We start from the raw sequence: 20,009 nt of genomic DNA on the forward strand, positions 1-20,009 counted from the left end.
TGGTGTCTTGTGTCATATCAATGTAATTCACCTGCATGTCCTGCCACAGGAACGTGGGTGGCTTCTAAGCAAAGCTTGTAAAGCACTATGCGGACATGCATGGAAGGAAATTTGCATTCAATCAAGACTGGGTATCTCAATGCAATTGAGTCCTGCTGAGCACACTATTTAACATGAGAACCACTTAGCAGGTGTCAACAAGTCATGTTCAAAGTCCTACTTTTCCAGAAATGTTTTAACAGCAGAGCTGTTTAAGCTCGTGGTGAGGCCGCGTAGGATGAACAAAAAACTGCGCCTGGCGATGACGTAACGGCGCGTTGCCTAGCAACCACCTCGCGGAGCGGCGTGCGCTTCGCAGCTCCTCTCCGTGCCGTGCACATGTTGCCTTGTCATGGGACGTTAACTCTTTCCCTACCATGGGAAAAATAGGTGTTTTTTGTATGTTACGGCAGATATGTTTTTTATTGAAGGAATAATGTAATACATAAACAGAAAGCAAAATGAATGCACTTTTTACGCATAAAAGTTTTATTAAAGAGACTTATGTCGTAAAAAAATAGAAATTCTTAAAATCAAGATTGTGCGATAAAATTGAACAGTTTGTAAAGACGCGCTCCGTATCTACTAAGAAAACAACGTTACGAAAATTATGAGATATACAAAATGTATTGCCGTCTATTAGGCACTATCTCCGAAAAAAAGAATTCATTGAGCAGGTATTTCGCTACAAAATTTAACTGCGAGCACTACAGTTGGGCGTGCCGGGCTGCGGCCGCCGATGTTCCGGGCTGGTTTGCGTCGTCGTCGCTTTCAGACTCAAAGTGCGACGAAAAGTCAGCGTCCTCTGACTCACAGCTATTCGATGTATCAATAAGATCAGCTGCTGAGGCAGTGAAAGCGTGATATCAGCGATCCCCCCAAACGCGCGCGCCGTTTCCGGAGCCGGACATTTTTTCGTTCTCCTTTGACGATCGCGAAACTTCGGAGCGCGTTTAAAAATCACCGCCTCGTGGGAAAAAAGCGAACTGCTTAGAAAACTAAAATATAGTTCTCCTCCTTCTCGTCCGATCGCGCACTATGTCCGTGAGCGGCGCGGAAGGTCTCAAAAACGGCGTTTCAAACCATCGAAAGAGGGCTAACCATGCCCAATGGGCGCGGTACGGAAAGAGTTAAGGAGAGGGAAGGAGAGCATGCGCACGCTATGCTCGGGGAGAAAGAGAAAATGAGAGAGGAATTGTAGCACCACCAACGAGGCAACGCGCAGAGCTGCTGCCGACGCCGTCCGCGTTTCCCCGCGTTCGCGCCGAACGCGCGCGGTGGCCGTGACTGCAGCCGGCGGCTCGGCAGGTTTCGACCAGCCACGGCAAGTGTGGAGGCGCAGCTTGGCCGTGACGTCACCGGGGAGATAAAGCTCGGAGCCGCCGCGACGGTGGCAGTACTCTCGTGGACTCTGTGGTGAGTACATGTAGCCTTGACTTGGGACAACCGAAGAAGAAGCCGCTTATCTTGAAGCGCGTCGCGCGGCCAAGCGAGAATCTGCGCGTCGGCGGCGAGCCGATTCGGAATACCGTGCCTACCAGCACTTAGCATTTCCTAGCAAAACTTAGCCAAGCCTAGTAAAACCTCGAAGAAGCTAGTTCGATCACCAGCTCCGCTGTTTACTCCAGCCTTGCACCACTGATGCAAGCTGCCCACATTTTTTTTTAATATGATCAGGCGTTCCATAAAGGAGCTGCTCGTGATGCACTACCAGGAACAAGGGCAGCACTATGCAAATTTGATTTCAGTGGAAAGGCTTGGCCAGTCCACATTTACTGGCATTAGTTAACCTGCAGCGAGATCACTCAGTCCCTTTGTGGTTTCAACAGCCGTTGGCAATGGAAATCACAATTTGCCTTTGAGCAGCCACGTGGACTGAATGGAAATGGCCCATCAAGGCGTGCTATTGCATTGTCAAACATTGCAAGCACACCTCATATAGTACACACATTTACATATTTCTACAAGATACGAAATATAGTTGCATTACCCTTGGAAAAATGTGCTGCCAGTGAATGTATTATGTGAGAGATGTACAGAGAGTATTGACCCTTTTCGCGGAGCAGTTTGTTTTAGAGAAACGAGATGGCGCTCACGGCGGCGCGCCATACATCTCCTCAGCGGCCGCGCACGAATACGAAACCATTACCGCTTCTACCTTGCTGCTGTGCGATCAGCTGTCGGAAATGCAACTGAGTTTTCGCTAACACACTGTGCTCCAATCATGCTAGACTGAATCATTTGGATTGAAGGCGTGTGCAGTAGTTGGCTGCAAAAATAGTGACTGGCATGTTAAGGAATAGAATGAATCTGTGTGGCCAGTTCGCGGACCGCTGCTGCAACTGTCCGAACGTGTTACCGGCACTTCGTGATGTACGGCACTTAATGAATTCGTGATGTACGGCTTTCCTCGAGGATACAGAAATATGCTCATCCGCCAGCCTTGTATCGCTAACCTTCAAAGAAAGGGCTTCATCCCCAGAACGTCGGCAAGAGTGAGTACCACTCGTTAAACAATCACAGTGGGAGTAGCGCCGCTTCCTGTCATAGTATAAGTTTCGCGCACATTATCTATACACATCTGTCCCAAATGGCAGGAAAACTTACGCCCACTCTATCGCCGACGTATCAAGAATAAGTGAATGGGCGCACACTTGAATATACGCGCACTGTATACGCACAATAAATGACGGACTACAGCTATGCATGGCGCACGAATGGTCGAAGCTGAATGTTTCGTGACGGTCCACAAGAGTAAGCGACTTACTAGCCGTAATATATATTTGCTACAAGGTATTACAATGTACAAAACAGCTACGTTTCAAGCCTTGTGCGCAGCAAGAACAAATCTATCGGAAGTTCGGAACTGAGCACACCCGCGAGCGATTAGGCAGAAAATAATCTGATAGTGGCCGCACCGAGGAACTTCACTGAGTCAGAAACTGACAAGCCACTGCCTCAAAATATTTGCCCGAATAACGAACAAAGAGCAAAACACACTAATCCTGACTGAATTCATCATCGGAAAGCTTGGATAGCTTGGAATGCATTTTTAGCCCCGCTTTTAGAACAAGCACCATATACGCTGCTTGCGCAGTTTGGACATTGCTTAATCGGCTCCGAAAGCACTTTTGCATGTTCTCCGAGGCTGTGATAAAAGCTTCGTGTCGTCCACCTAGTCACCGTCTACGATATCTCCGAAAACAGAGGTTTTCTAAGCCGCGCCGGCGTCATACACTTCCATTGTAAACAAGGAGGCAACAGAGGCAGTTGAGGCAAGCAATGGACGCGTCACCACGTGATCAAATATGGCACCGCCCACGGGATCGCCGCGAAAAGGGTCAATACAAAGTTTATATGAACAAACACACTAGCCAACACATTTATTTAGTAAGCATGCAGTTAATCTCCAATTCCATTCATGCAGCTGCATCAACTTGTGTACGGAGGAAGGTATACTGTTATATAATTAGACCGGTTATAAAAAGATTCGTAGACCTAGAAAAAAGTTCCCAATACTTAACAAATGTTGCCATATGGTCCACAGTGCTCTCACACTTAGGCCCAAGCTAATGACATAATTAAGCTATAGTCTTATTCAGTCGCACCACAACTGTGAAGAGTCCCTGAAGCTTGCACAACCGGTTTTGTGCCAGTTCACGAATAATCTGCTGTCACAAACGAGCGCATAATCGAAGCGCGCGCCGCGCATCACTCAAGCCAGCAAGGAAACAAGACGGCCCCGCGGCAGCTTCGACAGAGAAGGAGAGCGCATACGCTTTAAACAGCCGACGCGACCAACGGAGTCTAGCAGCTTCGACAAGATACACGAAGGCGTCGGTAACGAGAGAGCGCGCGCTCGCCGAAACACCCTCTCACCCGGCGAGTGGAGAGAGAGGGAGTACTACAGTGTGAGCACGCGCCTACAGATGAGTCACCACCCTCCTCGACGACGCTCCGACGGCCGCGGTCAAAGACGCGAGAATTGACTAGAAGATTCCCAGGCTTTGTACATGTTACGGGATCCCAACTCCGACCGGAGGTTCCAGAACCCCCGGCGAAAGCAATAAAAGCGCCGTGCGGGAATCAGAAGGGGGATCAGACCGCGCCGGTGAAGAGATGTGACGTGAAGACCGCGACCGTCTGCGGAACAAGGGGATTCCCCGGCAAGCTAACCGACAAGTTCATCGAGCGTCTGCATTCGCGGATGAAGTTCCTTCTTCGAGATTTGCCGCGAGCTACGCCGAGATCGTCCGGCTCAAGACCAGCACGGGTGAATACGATTGGACACTTTATGTTCCTACTCATGTGTACTTGACGTGTTAGATTCTTAGTGCTTGTCGTTAATTATGTTCCTGTGTTTTGTTAATACCCATCTGAGTTGTATTGTGATGTATCTAGCCGAAGTGTGCACGTGTGTATGTAACTGCCTTGTTTGAACAATATATTTTGTTGTGTTTTGACAACTCTGGGCTCTGACTTGGTCTTTGGATCACAACCGGCGTTCGCTGGCGCACCGGAGGGCCCCTTACTAATTGTTCTTGCTTTCGTGGGGTTGTTTCGGAAGCTTATTAGTCGGCTTTGGAATTTGGCCCGGCGTTGGCGCCTCGTTCACGGGGTGTGTGACATCTGCAATAGTGCAGTTCCAATTCAAATAAGTGCGTGCATCAAAGCAAATTTTAGAGCGAGGCGCCCGCTTCCTGCGGCGAGCGTTGGCGTTCCCGGCGTAACCGAGCGAAGGCGGCGCGCAGCGTGGGATGAAAAACGCGCGAGAGGGAAGAGGCGCGAGGAGGAAAGCAGAGGAGGGTGCAGCGGAACCATGAGGCGGAAAGCGGAGGAGGGTAATGGCGAAAGGGTGAGGAGGAAAGCGGAGTGCCGGCGGCGAACAGGCATGCGGTCAGCGCGGAAACAAAGCGCTGGCGTGGGCATCGGACCCACTGCGCATGCGCTATTTCGCCTGTCGCGCCGTCGCCGCTAGAGAAGGCGCTCCACGCGAGCCACCCGTTCCCGTGTTCACGGTTTTGTGCTGAGCAATGAGTGACACAACCGCTGGAAATGCTTCGTATGCCGCTGCTACTAAAGGAGCTGCCCGAGCAGAGGCCCAGCACCTTTCAAAACACCTAAACAGCTGCGCTCAAAATTCGCATTCGGGAGTATCGTAATCGTTGGTGAAATATGTTTTTTTCCCCCTAAATCTCATACAGAGGATTTTCCAAGCTGGCATGCTGCTTTTTTCGTGATTACAAAGTACACTATTATAAGGCAGTGCGAAAGCCAAGATAACACTACATTGGCTGAACTCTGCTAAATATTCCGATTCTTAGTCAATCACTGAAGCCAATTAAGTAGCATTGGGCTTGATGCCTATTTAGGAGAAAACTAATTGATGTGATCAGATGTCCAGATTTCACTAAGATTCACTGCAGTAGCTTAGTGGCTTTGGCAGTGTACTGCTAAGCACGAGGTCATGGGTTCGATTCCAGCTATAGCGGCTGCATTCCGATGGGGGTTGGAATGCACAAACACTCATGCACTGTACGCAGGTCATGCATTGGGCGCAGGTTAAAGAACCACTGGTGGTTAAAATTAATCTGGATTCCGCCATTACAGTGTGCTTCATAATTGGGTCATAGTTACAGCGGAATTTTACTTTCACTAGGACAGTCCTATTTTTCAATGTAATTTGGCTCGCCCCATCTCTTTGCCGACTTTGGCGCTTTTGTTCCATATTCACGAAAAGAGGTTAAGTTCTGATGAGCAGTACAAGAGATGTGCAAGCAACACAGAGTGAAGTGACGAGCAACACAGCTATCTAGTTTCAGTGTAATGTGCAACTGAAACCTACAGCCTTTCCAAGCCTTGTGGTATCCTAGAAACTAAATTGTTTTAAATGAGCTTTCCTCAATGCTATAATGCACATCGTGTTCAAACATTGAACATTGTCCCGTCAACAGGTTATTATCCACGATAATGCAAATTCAAAAGCTAAACACATGTAAAAGGAAAAAGGACCATTATGTCTCATTAATCACATAAGACCTTTTCTTCAAGTAGGCCGTCTATGTCCTTGCTGTCCGTTTCTACCTCCTTAATGTTGCACACAAAATGGTGAGCAGCAGCTACTGGACCCACTCGTACACTATTTTCAAGCCGCACATGCACATTTCCTGTGCTTTTATTATGCTTGTATAGGACTATTGATATCAACATTGTGGTCCGGGGCTGCCTGTTGACACTGTAAAACGTGCAAAGGCCGTAATATATCTGCATTGGCATGGCCACACTATGGCAATGCCTGTGCTTGCATTGCCTTGTGTTGACAGGACGTGTAGCATTTCAAAGCCACACTAGCTAATTTTCAGTGTTCATTTTCCTATGTAGGTCATTTAAGATACACGGGAAGCCACTGCGCAGTCGTAGGCTCCACAAGCAACTATTGGAAGTGCAGAAAAGTAGGATACAAAACATGCAGGATTCGTGACCACCCTCGGCAGGTGTGCGGATGCTGAATTTTTAGCTTGCATTGCTTCTATACATAAGATCAGCAGCACTTTGCATTGCCAGTGTCAACAGAAAGTTAATCATGCCTACAGAATGTGCGACGTGAGGCCGGCGAGCTTTTCACACACAATGGTGCCTGGTGATGTACTCAAAAATCCAGAATTTTTTCTGTACCTTTACCCTCAAATTTATGAAGCCATGTTCTATGAATGCCAATGCAAGTGGTCAAGCGTCTTAGATAGGGACATGCTTAAATGTAATTTGTTCAGATGCCAAGTGAAATATATGCACTATACATTGCCGCATCGCTAATGACTGAATGCGAAGGCTTAGAGTGATTGTGTTGTAGTGGAGCTTCCCTGCACTGTAAAAACACACCCATATTCTATCAAACAGTCTTCTAAAGCCCACCTCTGAAGCTTCTTCTTGTTCTTCTTCTTGATCTTTTTTATAGGAGGGGGGAGGCCTTATGAGCTTCCTAGGCTTTCATAGCCATGCAAAATCTCTGTAGCTTCCATTAAAATTATCTAAACAGGAAAAATAAACTAGTCAGGAACAACACGGACAACAAACACATTTCTGCATGCTTGTAAAATGTGAATAATTAACGAGCTAACACTTTAGTTGCAACCTTTTGCTAAATAGAGCATTTATTTTTCGCACAAAAGAAAGCATGCACCTGAAAAAGCTCTATTGAAGTACACGTGCGCACGGAATCCACATTTTCTTATGATGCAATACAGTTGAGCCGGATACAATAAGCACTTTCATTGCACAAAAAGTATTCGCTATATCAGAAGTTTGTTATAGCTGCACTTGCCCTCAAATTTTCAAAACTGACGAAACAGTAACTCAACTAGGTGTGGAAGAGATGCCTTAATTCCAAAAATGATGCACATTCCATTTATAGGCAGATATTGGTGATTTAAGTAGTTTCCACCTGACAAGGGTACTCTGCAAGTTTCTCGAGCTGTTGATGCAATTGTAGTTAAAGCCCCTGACCTATACAAAATGCTTGATAGAGCTATGAAGCTTAAAGCAGATGATGTCGAGACCACTGGGGCAATCCCCAGTTCGTTGTCCCGTTCCCGGCTTGTTGAGATGCTGCCACACTACGGTTCATCCCATTCGCTTAACCGAACTGAGCAGGACACCAGGTGCTTATAAGAGGACAGTTCTCTCAAGACTCCTTGTGAAATATTTCGGTTGTTGGGAAACTTCATTGTAGCTGAAAGACTGCCAAGTGGGATCGTTGTATATGGGCTGGAATGTAAATGGAACACAGGTTCTCTGCAATCTGCACGTTTACGTTTTTTAAATGTTAAGCAACCACAGGATACTCATTTGCAAAAATTGCATACCAGACCAGATGCCCTAATAAACAGCATTTGCAAAATAAATCTTGCCAGATGCACAACCCTTTGGCAACACTACCAACACGGGAAACGCGCACATTCAAAACTGCCTTGTGAAGCATGTGGAAGGGATTTATCCCGACGCAAAGCACCGCTGCAGCCGGCTGCACAATCCAGCATGGCAGTGGAGCCCCGCCAGACACTAGGGGGCACAATTTTCTCCCAAGATGGCAGCGCTTAAGAGTCGAAAAGTGAATACGGTCCAAGTGAATGTGCCTAGCAAATGCAGCAGTTACAATAAGGAAAGTGCAATATGTATGTGCTGTAAAGCAATTACTAAATACTAAATTAGTGAGAACTTACTCTAATTTATGCAGTTAGATTTCAAGCAACGTCCGCCTCTCCCAGTAATGCAGAAGAATTTTGCTATCTGCCAAAGGCGATGTATGAAAATTCTATTTTAGTCTTGACCCTCTCACGACGTCACGCACACACTGGAAAAAAAGACGAAAGATGAGCCCAACTCATTCATTGCTGTTTTACTTATTATGCAGCCCTCGAGAGGATTTGAGCTCGTCCACTGCTCTATGGTTGTAAACATCAGATGGCGAAAGGTGCCTGTTGAAGACTGAAGCTGTGAACAGGCTTCTTTTTGTTCCATGATTGCGGTGTCAGCTGATGATTTCAGAAGGGCACCCTCCGTGGGATGAGTGAATGCTTCGAGTGGTGTTGAAAAGAAAGCGTGGTTGTTGAGAGAGCGGAGTTTCTTTTAGTGAGAGCAATTTTGCAATACACTGTGTTGTGTTGAAATGTGTAAATAAGAAAAGCCGAAACGTGCACTGAAACCAACCAGTGTGCAGTGAAGCACACCTCTGCTAGTTAAAATATATTTTTTTTTCCTAATAAGCATTGCCTTTCTGACACAAACTTTTACCTTGGTCTTGCTTTAAGTTAACAACAGAACTGTTGCATGCCAAAGAAAGTTCCGTCATATATGCAAACTTTTTTTCATTTTTTTTTACAGTCCTTTAAAAGGACCCTCACCAGGTCTAACCATTTTCAGCTGACAAGTGCAGTGCATACAATGGACGCTAACGATCGTGTCTGCAAAGTATTACACCGCTATGCACCGCCAAAACAGCTGAAATTTCAAACCAAACACCAAAAGCCCTTCTCCTCGTGGCCGCCCCTCTCCCAGCTGGAAAGTTGACGTTATTCGAACAGGTGCGCCTATGTAATTCGCAGTGCTGTGACATCAACTAAATTGAGATGTGACTGAGAATTAATCAAGGCAACAGCAGTTATTTTTTTGATCTGTTGCTTCAATAGACGAATTAAGGTATAGAAAAATAAAACCTACAAACCAAATATCTGTGTGTCTTTGTTTTACTTCATGCCGTAGCAAGAGAGATGTACTTCCATTTGGTCGGCTTGTTCCCACGTCGCACCGAGAACGAAACTACTATGTCATTTTCTAACGTGTCACAGTGCGAACATGCTTTTTGATCCGCTTGCATCTACCTCAGTGTTCATGTGGCACTGACTTATACCGCGAGTCTGATGCCAACGGTACAAGGACACGGTGTATCGTGGCAACGGATCCACGAGCCGGGCCAGCCTCTCGAAATGCGTGTGCACTGAGGGATCCATTTTGCAGAAGCAGCCAGACACAGGTGTTCTTGAGCACAGTTCGCAAGATCATGCACAGAGCGAAACGAAACAATCGTAACAGCTTGTGGGCTTGGGCACAAGACCGTCACCGGAAATGCGCTGCACAGCCAGTATGCAAGAAGAAATAAGGAGGGGGGGGGGGGGGGGGAAGGAAGAAGGAGGAGAAGAAGGCGGGGACTGTGATATGTATGTGACGTGATCTTCTGGCTCTGGTATGGAAGAATGCAGGGAATGACCTTTGCTTGTGGAGGCTCGTCGGGGACAAGTGGCAAGAGTGTCTATGTTGGCAGTGAAGCTCGCCTCCTGAAATAATGGGCTCGCCGACACTTCAAACATTTATTTCTCGGCTAATAATGAACCAATTTGAAAAGTTCTTGCCGCAGAACGTTCCCTAGAAGGCATGTAACAATTTCCAGTGTACAACCAAAATTTGCTATGTGGCCTGCGGAGGGGCCTTTTAGAGAGAGAGTTAAAAACACATATGCATACATGCAGACACATGCACACAGCATATTAATATTACGACCTGAGCCAAACTGATTTTTGTTCAGAGCGATAGTGATAATGATAGCACCCTGTCAAACATGCATGGCAAGCATTGGCAGTAATCCACATCCTCACCTGTCTGCCAATAAATTGTGCACAAATATGACAAAGTTGGTAGAATAGAAACAGAGTTGAGAGAAGAAGGAATTCTTGACAACTGATTGCTTTGCAGAATTACTTAAGGCATTAAACAAAGGAAAAATATTGCAGACTCTTTTTATCTTCATTACCATAGTTTTACAAAGGACAAAGACATGGATAACCCACACATGAGATTCTTTTGTACAATGCCTTTAATAAAACTGGTATGATACATTACAGCTACCTCTTTTATCTCTATACCTTCTTCTATGTACAGAGAATACAAAACAAGAACACACAAGGAATTCTATATGAAGTGTTAAACATGAGCCCAAACATGAAATTCAGTTGGCTGATACAAAGAGTGTAGAGTTCCTGCACCACTACCACCATACTGCTTGATGGAGTTTCAGTTTCGAGGCATTAAGGGCCTCTCTTACTTGGTTCTGACAACCACCACCACATGAAGCATGCTGAAGTGACAACACAGCTTTTGTTTGTATACTGCACAAGAACAGTGCAATTTGGTGTCTGTCTTGGCACGTGATGGGGGGGACAATGTCATGATGGGTCGTCACAAACTCCTTTCCAGGTGTGCTTAATACGTCAGCCGATTTACTAGCGCATGAAAAGTACACCCTGTCCTTTTTGTCAGTCGACAATGCCTAAATGTGGCCTAAAATGTGTCATCCACACCATTCAGAAACAAAGCAACAATACGATGTAGTCTATAACAAGCACCGAAGACACGCCATGTGGTGGCAGTTAGAAGTATGAAGTGTGTGGGTGAGGAAGGAGCATCAACTGTCAACATTCCATAGTGTGATCTACATTGTCTGGGAACACAAGCGGTCAATGCAGAGGCAGCAAAAGCCTTGGCTCTGAAGAGCACTCGAATACTGCCAGACCAGCAAAGAATCAAGCTAAAAAGACACCAGAAAACAAAGATGTGGTGGTAAGATTTTTTTTTTCTTCTTTCATTGTAGCATTCAAGTGCATCTCAAAGGGGAATGTTTCAAACACGAGGGAACAGTCCACACTATTACAGTGTCCAAACAAGCACAACTTAAATGTTGACGCATTATAACAATAGCATGAAGGTCCAGTTGATTATTACTGAACACGGTATAGAAGAGTGAGAGTAAAAAAGAACTCCCCACTTGCAAGTGAGATGCAACCTCAACCACCTAAAAAAATTGAAAGAGCTGTCACCAATTGCAACCACAAGAAATGAACACTTGCAAGTGGCAAAGAGCATCACGATGTAAAAACAACTGTTTTTCACTGCCCGCAGTGTTGTACAGGATTACGCGATGCCAGGCACATTATTCTTAGCTTTTAAGAAGGGAATTTGAGAACTTCTGCTTTCGAAATGTTTCTACATGCTCATTATCTCTATAGGCTAGGGCAAGATCAAAAGAAATGACAGTTTCTTGGTGTTACACCATTTAAGGGAGTGATGGTATGGCATAAAGAAATCAAAAGGTTGCTTCCTGAACAAAAGTTCATGCAACTCTAGTTACTATGCTCAAGAATAATAAAAATGAGCTACGCTTAGCCCGCAACTCATATCTGAGGCATTGTTTGTGCCCAAAGGCCTATGCTACAGCATGGCAGATAAATTAAAGGGGGCGCAACCCACAAGTGCTGAGCGTTTGGTGACGAATAAATAGTCATGCTGTGAGGAATAAAACATGCATGGTGCAATCAGCATGTCTCTCTCTTTTTACAAAGCAGAGAAATCAACATTTGCTTAAAGCTAAGAGTGAAAATGGAGCAACAATGAGTGCCATACAACCTGGCACAGAGAGGTAAGAAGGTCAGGGCATAGCTTGCATGAGGAACAACCAGCTCACCAATGGAGATAAAACACTCATGCATAGAAGGTACAAGTCAATGGTTGGTTTGATCAATCCCAATAACACTACCAAACACACTAGCGTGTGCTACTGTTGCAGGTAGCACTTTTCATGCGAAATGATAACAAGCTATCTAAGAGAAAGAAAAGAAAAAGGCGTGACCCTGTAACGCCAGCGCAGGGGCAGCCTTTTAATCAGTTAAGCAGCTCATGCTACAAGTTCATAAATGGCCTGTTTTCCCTGCTCTGCAAGTTCAAATTCTGCGAGGCATTTCATTCCAGCAGCTGGTTTTGAGAAATCATGAACAATGGCAGCATGCAATGGTCAATGCTATTGGATGGCCAAGCAGAGCACAGTAAACTTAGGGAAATCTGTTGAGAAGGTTTGGTAGCGATTATAAATAATAATAATAATAATAACAATAAAAAGAAAACTTGAGGGAAAGTAGCTAAGCAAAAATGTTTCTAAAAAATTAAAAGTCTGAGAGTTCTTTTTTAAGATGGTCTTTTCTTTTTCTAATCTTGAAGTGTGCCATCATATCAAGTCATTTAGCCTTTCTATCTGTCTGCCAACAACACTTTGCCTCAGACACCTGCAAAGTGTAGGACAGGACAGACTCGCTCATAAGGGCAGCTCCCGTCTACAACGCCAGGCTGCGACGCTGCCGGGAGAGCATGATGCACTGCTACTGGGCACACCAAAAGGACAAAAATGTCAAATAAAGAGAATTCCATAAAAATGAAGGACTGATGCCAACAACAGTGGCAATAAAGTAGCCTCGCTTTATGCAGATGATGGCAAATGGCTAGCCAAACACAATTTTCAATTCTCAAATAGCATGCTAGTGTGGCATTGGAAGCTAGCACGCCTGGCATTGGTGCGACATGGTTAAACATAAGCTGTATCTTTTGAATAAAGGACATGCTAGGAGATAGTTAGACTAGCCAACTACAACATTGGTAAAACGTCAATAAAGACAAGGTGGCTGAATTCCTACCATGTCTGCATTTGGCCTTAGTAAATGACCACTGTGGGCAGAACTTGCCTACTCCAGTGACACAAATGACAGGTGTGCTAAGCTCACTGAAACCTGTAAATTTCCTGCAAAACTGCGATTGCTGGATCATGGTTGAAGCACTATGTGAGGGCAAATGATCAATGGCCCTTATTACTATAAGAATACTTATAGGTCTATAAAAGGCACTATAAATAATGAATGGTGGGCACCATTCAGACGATCTCAGCAACAAGAAATAAAAGACAGTAGAAAATTAACAGATTACCACTTGCGGGGAAGCACTCAAGACAAACAAGTCATACCAACAGCAAACTATCCACCATGAGCGAGCTAAGGTAAGAGCGGGAGAATGGTTAGGTCAGGTTTGCAAGCAGACACTACTCGCCCTCGTCCACACTACCACACATTGCGCCACATGCCACTGAGACGGCTTGGGAGAAGCTGCCTCACTATGTAAACACATGCACCTCACGTGCTCAATGAAGGTGCAACAACAAAACAGAAACATGAGGGGAGGACGGAATGGATGCAAAACACACAGTGTTTCAGTTGCACATGGTGAAGTGATGAAGGGGGGTAGGGGTTTGGATTGGGAGGATGAACAGAAGGCTTGGGGTGTGACAACCGGGGCCTTCTCTCTTCCCCAACTGGCAGCAAGCGCTTGTTGGTGCACTGGCAGCCTCATCTGCGCTTGGACCGCCTCCGTTTCTTCTTCTTGGCTAGTGCTGGGCCTGGCCCTTGATCAGACGTGGGCGAAGGAAGGTCTCCTTCGTCGCCGACGGCCTCATCCTCGCAGTTCCCTGGGAGCCATGTGCGCCATCATGCAATGAGCTTGACTTGGCACCATGGTAACACTGCCAGTGAGTATGGCGCAAACATACCCTCTGCTCAAAAGTGTGCAGATCCTGCACTCAATCCTGAGACCTGAAGATCGTTCAGGAACATAATCACTTTTCAGGTCGGTTCTTATTACTGACTGGTGTGCTACAAATGTTAAAATCAAATTTATTTTTGTACAAATGCTACTGTTGGATGCCGGAAGCAGCACATCCACATACGTCGGCAAAGTAAGCACTTCGCCATGTCTGATATGGTAATGAGTGCTTTTTGCATAAACACGGAGATGAATATGCAACAGTGGGTAGTGTTGCCACATTGACTCCGCATCCTGAATTTTTTATGCTACAGTCGAACCCAGATATATAAAATCTGAAGGGGATCACAAAAAAGTTCAATATATAGGTAATTCAATATATAAAATAAAAATTGCATACAGAAATTTTCAAGGGAGTTTTGCAGCTGTTCCATAGAGTACACAATAATTTGTTTTATGTGAGTTCGATATATCTGGGTTCGACTGTACTCCACTGTATTTGAAATGCACTTCATGGGTGCTTTTTGTTGTCTGTGATGAAACAACGGCCTGTGGTCAAATTAGTGTCAGTTATTTCGAAAGCTGGCAGTAAGATAATGATTAAGTCGCTTGCATACAGTTCTGCATGCATGTGACATCATCCCCGGGGTAAATATGTCATGTAATCACTTCCCAGGTAATGTTGACAAGAAATGGAGACAATGTGCGATATAATGTATGTATACAAGGAGTCTCACGAGAATATGACTGGAACTAACAATATGCAAAAATGTGCAAGTTGGCTGACCTGCAAAGCTCTCATTTATTAATGAACATTTGTCTAAAGACCCACTTCTGCTTTATTTTAAAAATGAAAGGGCAAAACCATTTGCCCTCCACAAGCAGGTTCTGCATCGATGAGCTGCTGAGCTTGAGTTCACGGGCTCGATCCCGGCCACGTGGCTGCATTTTTATAGGGGGAAAATGCAAAAATGCTCACGTACCGTGCATTGGGTGCATGTACTCCAAGTGGACAAAAATACTTCGGAGTCTCCAGCACCCTCAGCACCTTCGGCATCCCTCATAATTAGATTGTGGATTTTGCCCATAAAACACCAGAATATAATTTTTTTTAACATTGATGGTTTCAGTTCTGAATGGCTTTTGAGTACCACACAGATATGGGGAAGGGTGGGCAGAAGAGGAGAATGTATCGGGAAGTGAAAGAAGAGTTGTGGCAAAGCTAAGTTTGCGAGAGAAAAAGAAAAGTTAGAAAGCATAATTCTGGTGCATGTTTTGAATGCCCCTGAATGCTACATGCTTGAGTTTTCAAAAGTGATGTCTGGGCAAACGATTTTGGGTGGAGCTACTGATAAGTCTAGGAGTGCAGCCAAATTACACAATTTTGTGAATCGTTCATTTGTTATTGGCAACATAATGAGCCCTCCGTAGCAGCCTTACTGCTAAAGAAAAAAATTTGTCTTGGAGCGTGAGGGGAAAGTTTCAGCATGTGTGGAACCAGATTGTATCAGTTGCCGTACACATAACAGTTTCTTTTACAAATTGCAGCTCACAAAGTTGTGAAATCTGGTTAGAAACAATTTTATTTCTTCTCTCGTATAAAAGGATAGCAAGCACACCTACACTACAAGTTTTCAGTCAAGATTTGCAATATAATCAAGCTTGTACTATGGTGCTCTTCAAAGCTATGGTTTGTCAAATTAGAGACAGTTCCTCTGCTAACTCACCTTGTCAGCAGTAAGGGTGCGTACCAGAGATGCTCCGGACACCCTGGGTGCTAGTCGGCCACCGTGCTGGACAGAGTCAAAACCCCACCACCAATAGAAAGAGGAGCCCCTCAACCACTCAAGGGAGAGAGAGAAATGGCATGCAGCCTTTTGTGTTAATTACAAGCAAGCACCACTTGTAGCATGCAGCTCATTAACAAAACTCTATCCGTACCTAATTTATGAAAATGCTAAGTTTAACTCTTAATCAGAAAATTACTTGGAGGAAAAGAATATAAATAAATGTGGTAGGATTGGTAGAAGAATATCTTTATTTGTTGTGCTCCTTTCTTTCTTTTTTAAATTTATAATAAAAAGTAAACAGCTGTCAAATCAACTTTCCATGTTCTGGTATTCTAGTGACTGCTTGGTAAAATGCATTATGGCAGAACCACAGAATGTGAATATTCCTCCTGTGATCCTAACAATAAAGTGTTGCTTGAAGCTATTTCAGGAGTTTAGCACCCAGACTCAGCTCTGGAGCACTTAATAAAGTTGCAGTTGATGGCCAGTACTTGTGGTGAAGCCTGAATGCCTTTTGGCACTCATTTGCATTGCATTTCAGGAAATTAAACAAGCTTTACTGACACTTCATATATTTGCATACGAGGCAAGCCACTCCGTGACCTAAAGTTCACAAATGCCAACATATACAGTATAGACCACTTATAACGTAACCACTTACAGTGCAGGACTGGATATAATACGGTCTTTTCAGATTCCCGTTAATTTTACCATAGCACTCTATGTATACGCATATCGCTTATAGTGCAGTTGCGAACACGAAATACCAGTTACAGTGTGGCTGCCTGGAAGTTCGGCAGTCAACCTAGACGGCAAATGCTCCCCTCAAGCCCCAAATACCGCATTTACTTGAATCTAACGCGCACTTTTTTTCCGATAAAACAGGTCCGACAATTGCGTGCGCGTTAGAATTGAGTAAGACCCTAAATCTACGTTACCATATCATCATCAGCCTATATTTTATGTCCACTGCAGGACGAAGGCCTCTCCCTGCGATCTCCAATTACCCCTGTCTTGCGCTAGCGTATTCCAACTTGCTCCTGCAAATTTCCTAACTTCATTACCCCATCTGGTTTTCTGCCGACCTCGACTGCGCTTCCCTTCTCTTGGTATCCATTCTGTAACCCTAATGGTCCACCGGTTATCCATCCTACGCATTACATGGCCTGCCCAGCTCCATTTCTTCCGCTTAATGTCAACTAGAATATCGGCTATCCCCGTTTGTTCTCTGATCCACACCGCTCTCTTCCCGTCTCTTAACGTTAGTCCTAAGATTTTTCGTTCCATCACTATTTGTGCGGTCCTTAACTTGTTCTCAAGCTTCTTTATTAACCTCCAAGTTTCTGCCCCATATGTTAGCACCGGTAGAATGCAATAATTGTACACTTTTCTTTTCAACGGCAGTGGTAAGCTCCCAGTGAGGATTTGGCAATGCCTGCTGTATGCACTCCAACCCAATTTTATTCTTCTGTAAATTTTTTTCTCGTGATCAGGGTCCCCTGTGAGTAATTGACCTAGATAAACGTACTCCTTTACAGACTCTAGAGGCTGACTGGCGATCATGAATTCTTGTACCCTTGCCAGGCTATTGAACATTATCTTTGTCTTCTGCATATTCATCTTCAACCCAATTCTTACACTTTCTCAATTAAGGTCCTCAATCATTTGCTGTAATTCGTCTGCATTGTTGATGAATAGGACAATGTCATCTGCAAACCGAAGGTTGCTGAGATATTCGCTGTTGATCCTCACTTCTAAGCCTTCCCAGTCTAAGAGCTTGAATACTTCTTCTAAGCATGCATTGAATAGCATTGGAGAGATTGTTTCTCCTTGCCTGACCCCTTTCTTGATAGGTAACTTTCTACTTTTCTTGTGGAGAACCAAGGTAGCTGTGGAATCCTTGTAGATGTTTGCTAAGATATTCACGTATGCCTCCTGTACTCCTTGATTACACAATGCCTCTATGACTGCTGGTATCTCTACTGAATCAAATGCCTTTCCATAATCTATGAAGGCCATATACAGAGGTTGATTGTACTCCGCAGATTTCTCTATTACCTGATTGATGACATGGATATGATCCATCGTAGAATATCCCTTCCTGAAGCCAGCCTGTTCTCTTGGTTGGCTGAAGTCAAGTATTGCCCTGATTCTACTGGAAATTATCTTGGTGAATATTTTATACAATACTGAAAGCAAGCTAATGGGTCTATGATTCTTCAATTTTTTAATGTCTCCCTTCTTATGGATTAGTATAATGTTGGCGTTCTTCCAGCTCTCTGGTACACTTGAAGTTGTGAGGCATTACATATAAAGGGCCACAAGCTTTTCAAGCATGATATCTCCTCCATCTTTGATTAAATCTACTGTTATTCCATCTTCTCCAGCAGCTTTTCCCCTGGTCATGTCTTTCAAGGCCCTTCTAACTTGAAGGACATGACCAGGGGAAACGCTGCTGGATAAGCATAACCTCCCTTATGACTCCGTTTCCATATAGCCGTCGGCATTTCAAAATGGGCACCTTGCACCCGCGTCGAGCCTAGCTACCGTAGCTTCCTCCATGTGCTGCAGTACACGTGCTTGGGCAATAGTTTACCTTCTGTCTTCACGTTCTCTGCGTCTGCTCTATCAGCATGAAGTACCGAGTTCATCATGATGCCGCATTTAAAAGGAAAGTGATCATGCGTGCGGAGATGGACGGAAATTGGGCCGCATCACGGCCGTTCGGAGAATCCGAAACTTGCGTTCGGGACTGGCGCAAACAGAAGGGGAGGATTTTCGCCAGCAAAGCAATGAGGAATGGTTTCAGTGGACCGAAGCAGGACGTAATCTGCAACGATCCACTTCGGCGATACGATCACCTTGGCCCTATCTTGAAAGCAATCTGCAATGGGGAAAGTCCACCACGCGCCGTGTTTTCGCCGCGTATAGGTCGTGTTGAAGCGAGAGGCATGATAGCGCGAAGGTCAATTCGCTCGCCGCGCTTCGTCATTGAAGCGTTTTGACAGTTCATTGCCACAGTCAACGAGCGAGATGTGTTCATGTTTGCTTGTGCGTGCGTGACACCGTTCTTGTTAATTTATTTATTAAGCGAATACGGAACCTAGAGCACGGTCACAGCGACGACAGAAATGCGCCTGGAGTGTCCACTATTGCAATAAAATAGTTGTTTTGGTTATAGTGCAGTACCGCTTATAGTGCGGATATTCGTGACTTACGTTATAAGCGGTCTACATTGTTTCTGAACCACAGCCTGCCTTTCACATTCTAAATTCCAACACTAAAACTGAGCGACCAATGCAAACATAACAGCCATGCACATTTGTACACATAGGCAATCGGAAGCATACATGCTATGCAAATGGAACAAAAGAGGCCATTAAAACAGAATGCACATTTGCACACACACTGCAGCACTGTACTACTACCCAGTGTGGTTGTTTTCTAGTTTTTTTGTGACAGTTCAATTGTGGACAAGCACAGACTACAAGGACCAAAGGAGACAGACTATCAAACCCATGCATGCCCTCTGGTGGCTCTGCAGATGCAGTGCCATCTATGATCATACCAGATGTACCCTTAAAGTTCTTCCCCTTTCAGCGGTAAACATTTTTAACAAATATCATTATCATTCTCAGGGTCTCTTGCTGTGGTGCTACTCAGTGGTGCTGCTTTCCTGAAAGGTCTATGAATGGTAGCAGCATCATAGTATTATGAGAATATTACACTACACAAATTAAAACATGTACCTAGCTATTTTGCTACGCAGTAATATACTTTTCTAAACGATAAGTTAATAATCATGGGTGTAGGTGTACAATGCATCCCAAGAGGCAGTCCTTAATGATGATGCTCAATTTGGTGCAGCTCTTTCAGGTACATATGTTTTCCTGAAACGAATGATTGCAGAAATCTTTGTGGAAGCGGTGTTTACAGCCTGCATGCAATCAAATCAGTGCCGACATACAAACAAAGCGCTCGGACACAAGGCTTAACAAAGCAAGCTAGCACATAACCTCAAACCTCGTAGAAGAGGGGAAAAAAAAACTTCACATGCAGAATGCAGCAAGCTTCTCAGGCACAATATTGGCACGAAAAAATGATGTGAAGCAAAGAGAAACAAGCGAGTGAGTGAACATGCAAAAAGAGATCGCTGGCACAGATAAAGCAATTATATTAGAGTACCCACACTTACCATTGTCATTGGTGGCATCTTCGTGCCTCCCATGTAGCTCCAGAGAAAGGATCTTCTCAGTTGTTGTCTCAATCTGAGAG

General features: G+C 44.7%; 1 protein-coding gene across 1 annotated transcript in view; it reads right to left on the reverse strand.

The window, feature by feature from the left end:
* Positions 1-10,387: 10,387 nt before the first annotated feature.
* Positions 10,388-20,009, reverse strand: part of LOC119450093 (protein scribble homolog) — a 152,821-nt gene continuing 143,199 nt past the window's right edge. Inside the window, 2 exon segments of the mRNA XM_037713454.2 lie at positions 10,388-13,870; positions 19,930-20,002. Coding sequence (XP_037569382.1) covers positions 13,752-13,870; positions 19,930-20,002 — 192 coding nt within the window. The 3' untranslated portion in view covers positions 10,388-13,751.

Source organism: Dermacentor silvarum, chromosome 4 (genome assembly GCF_013339745.2).
Source record: "Dermacentor silvarum isolate Dsil-2018 chromosome 4, BIME_Dsil_1.4, whole genome shotgun sequence".
Taxonomy (NCBI): Eukaryota; Metazoa; Arthropoda; class Arachnida; order Ixodida; family Ixodidae; genus Dermacentor; species Dermacentor silvarum.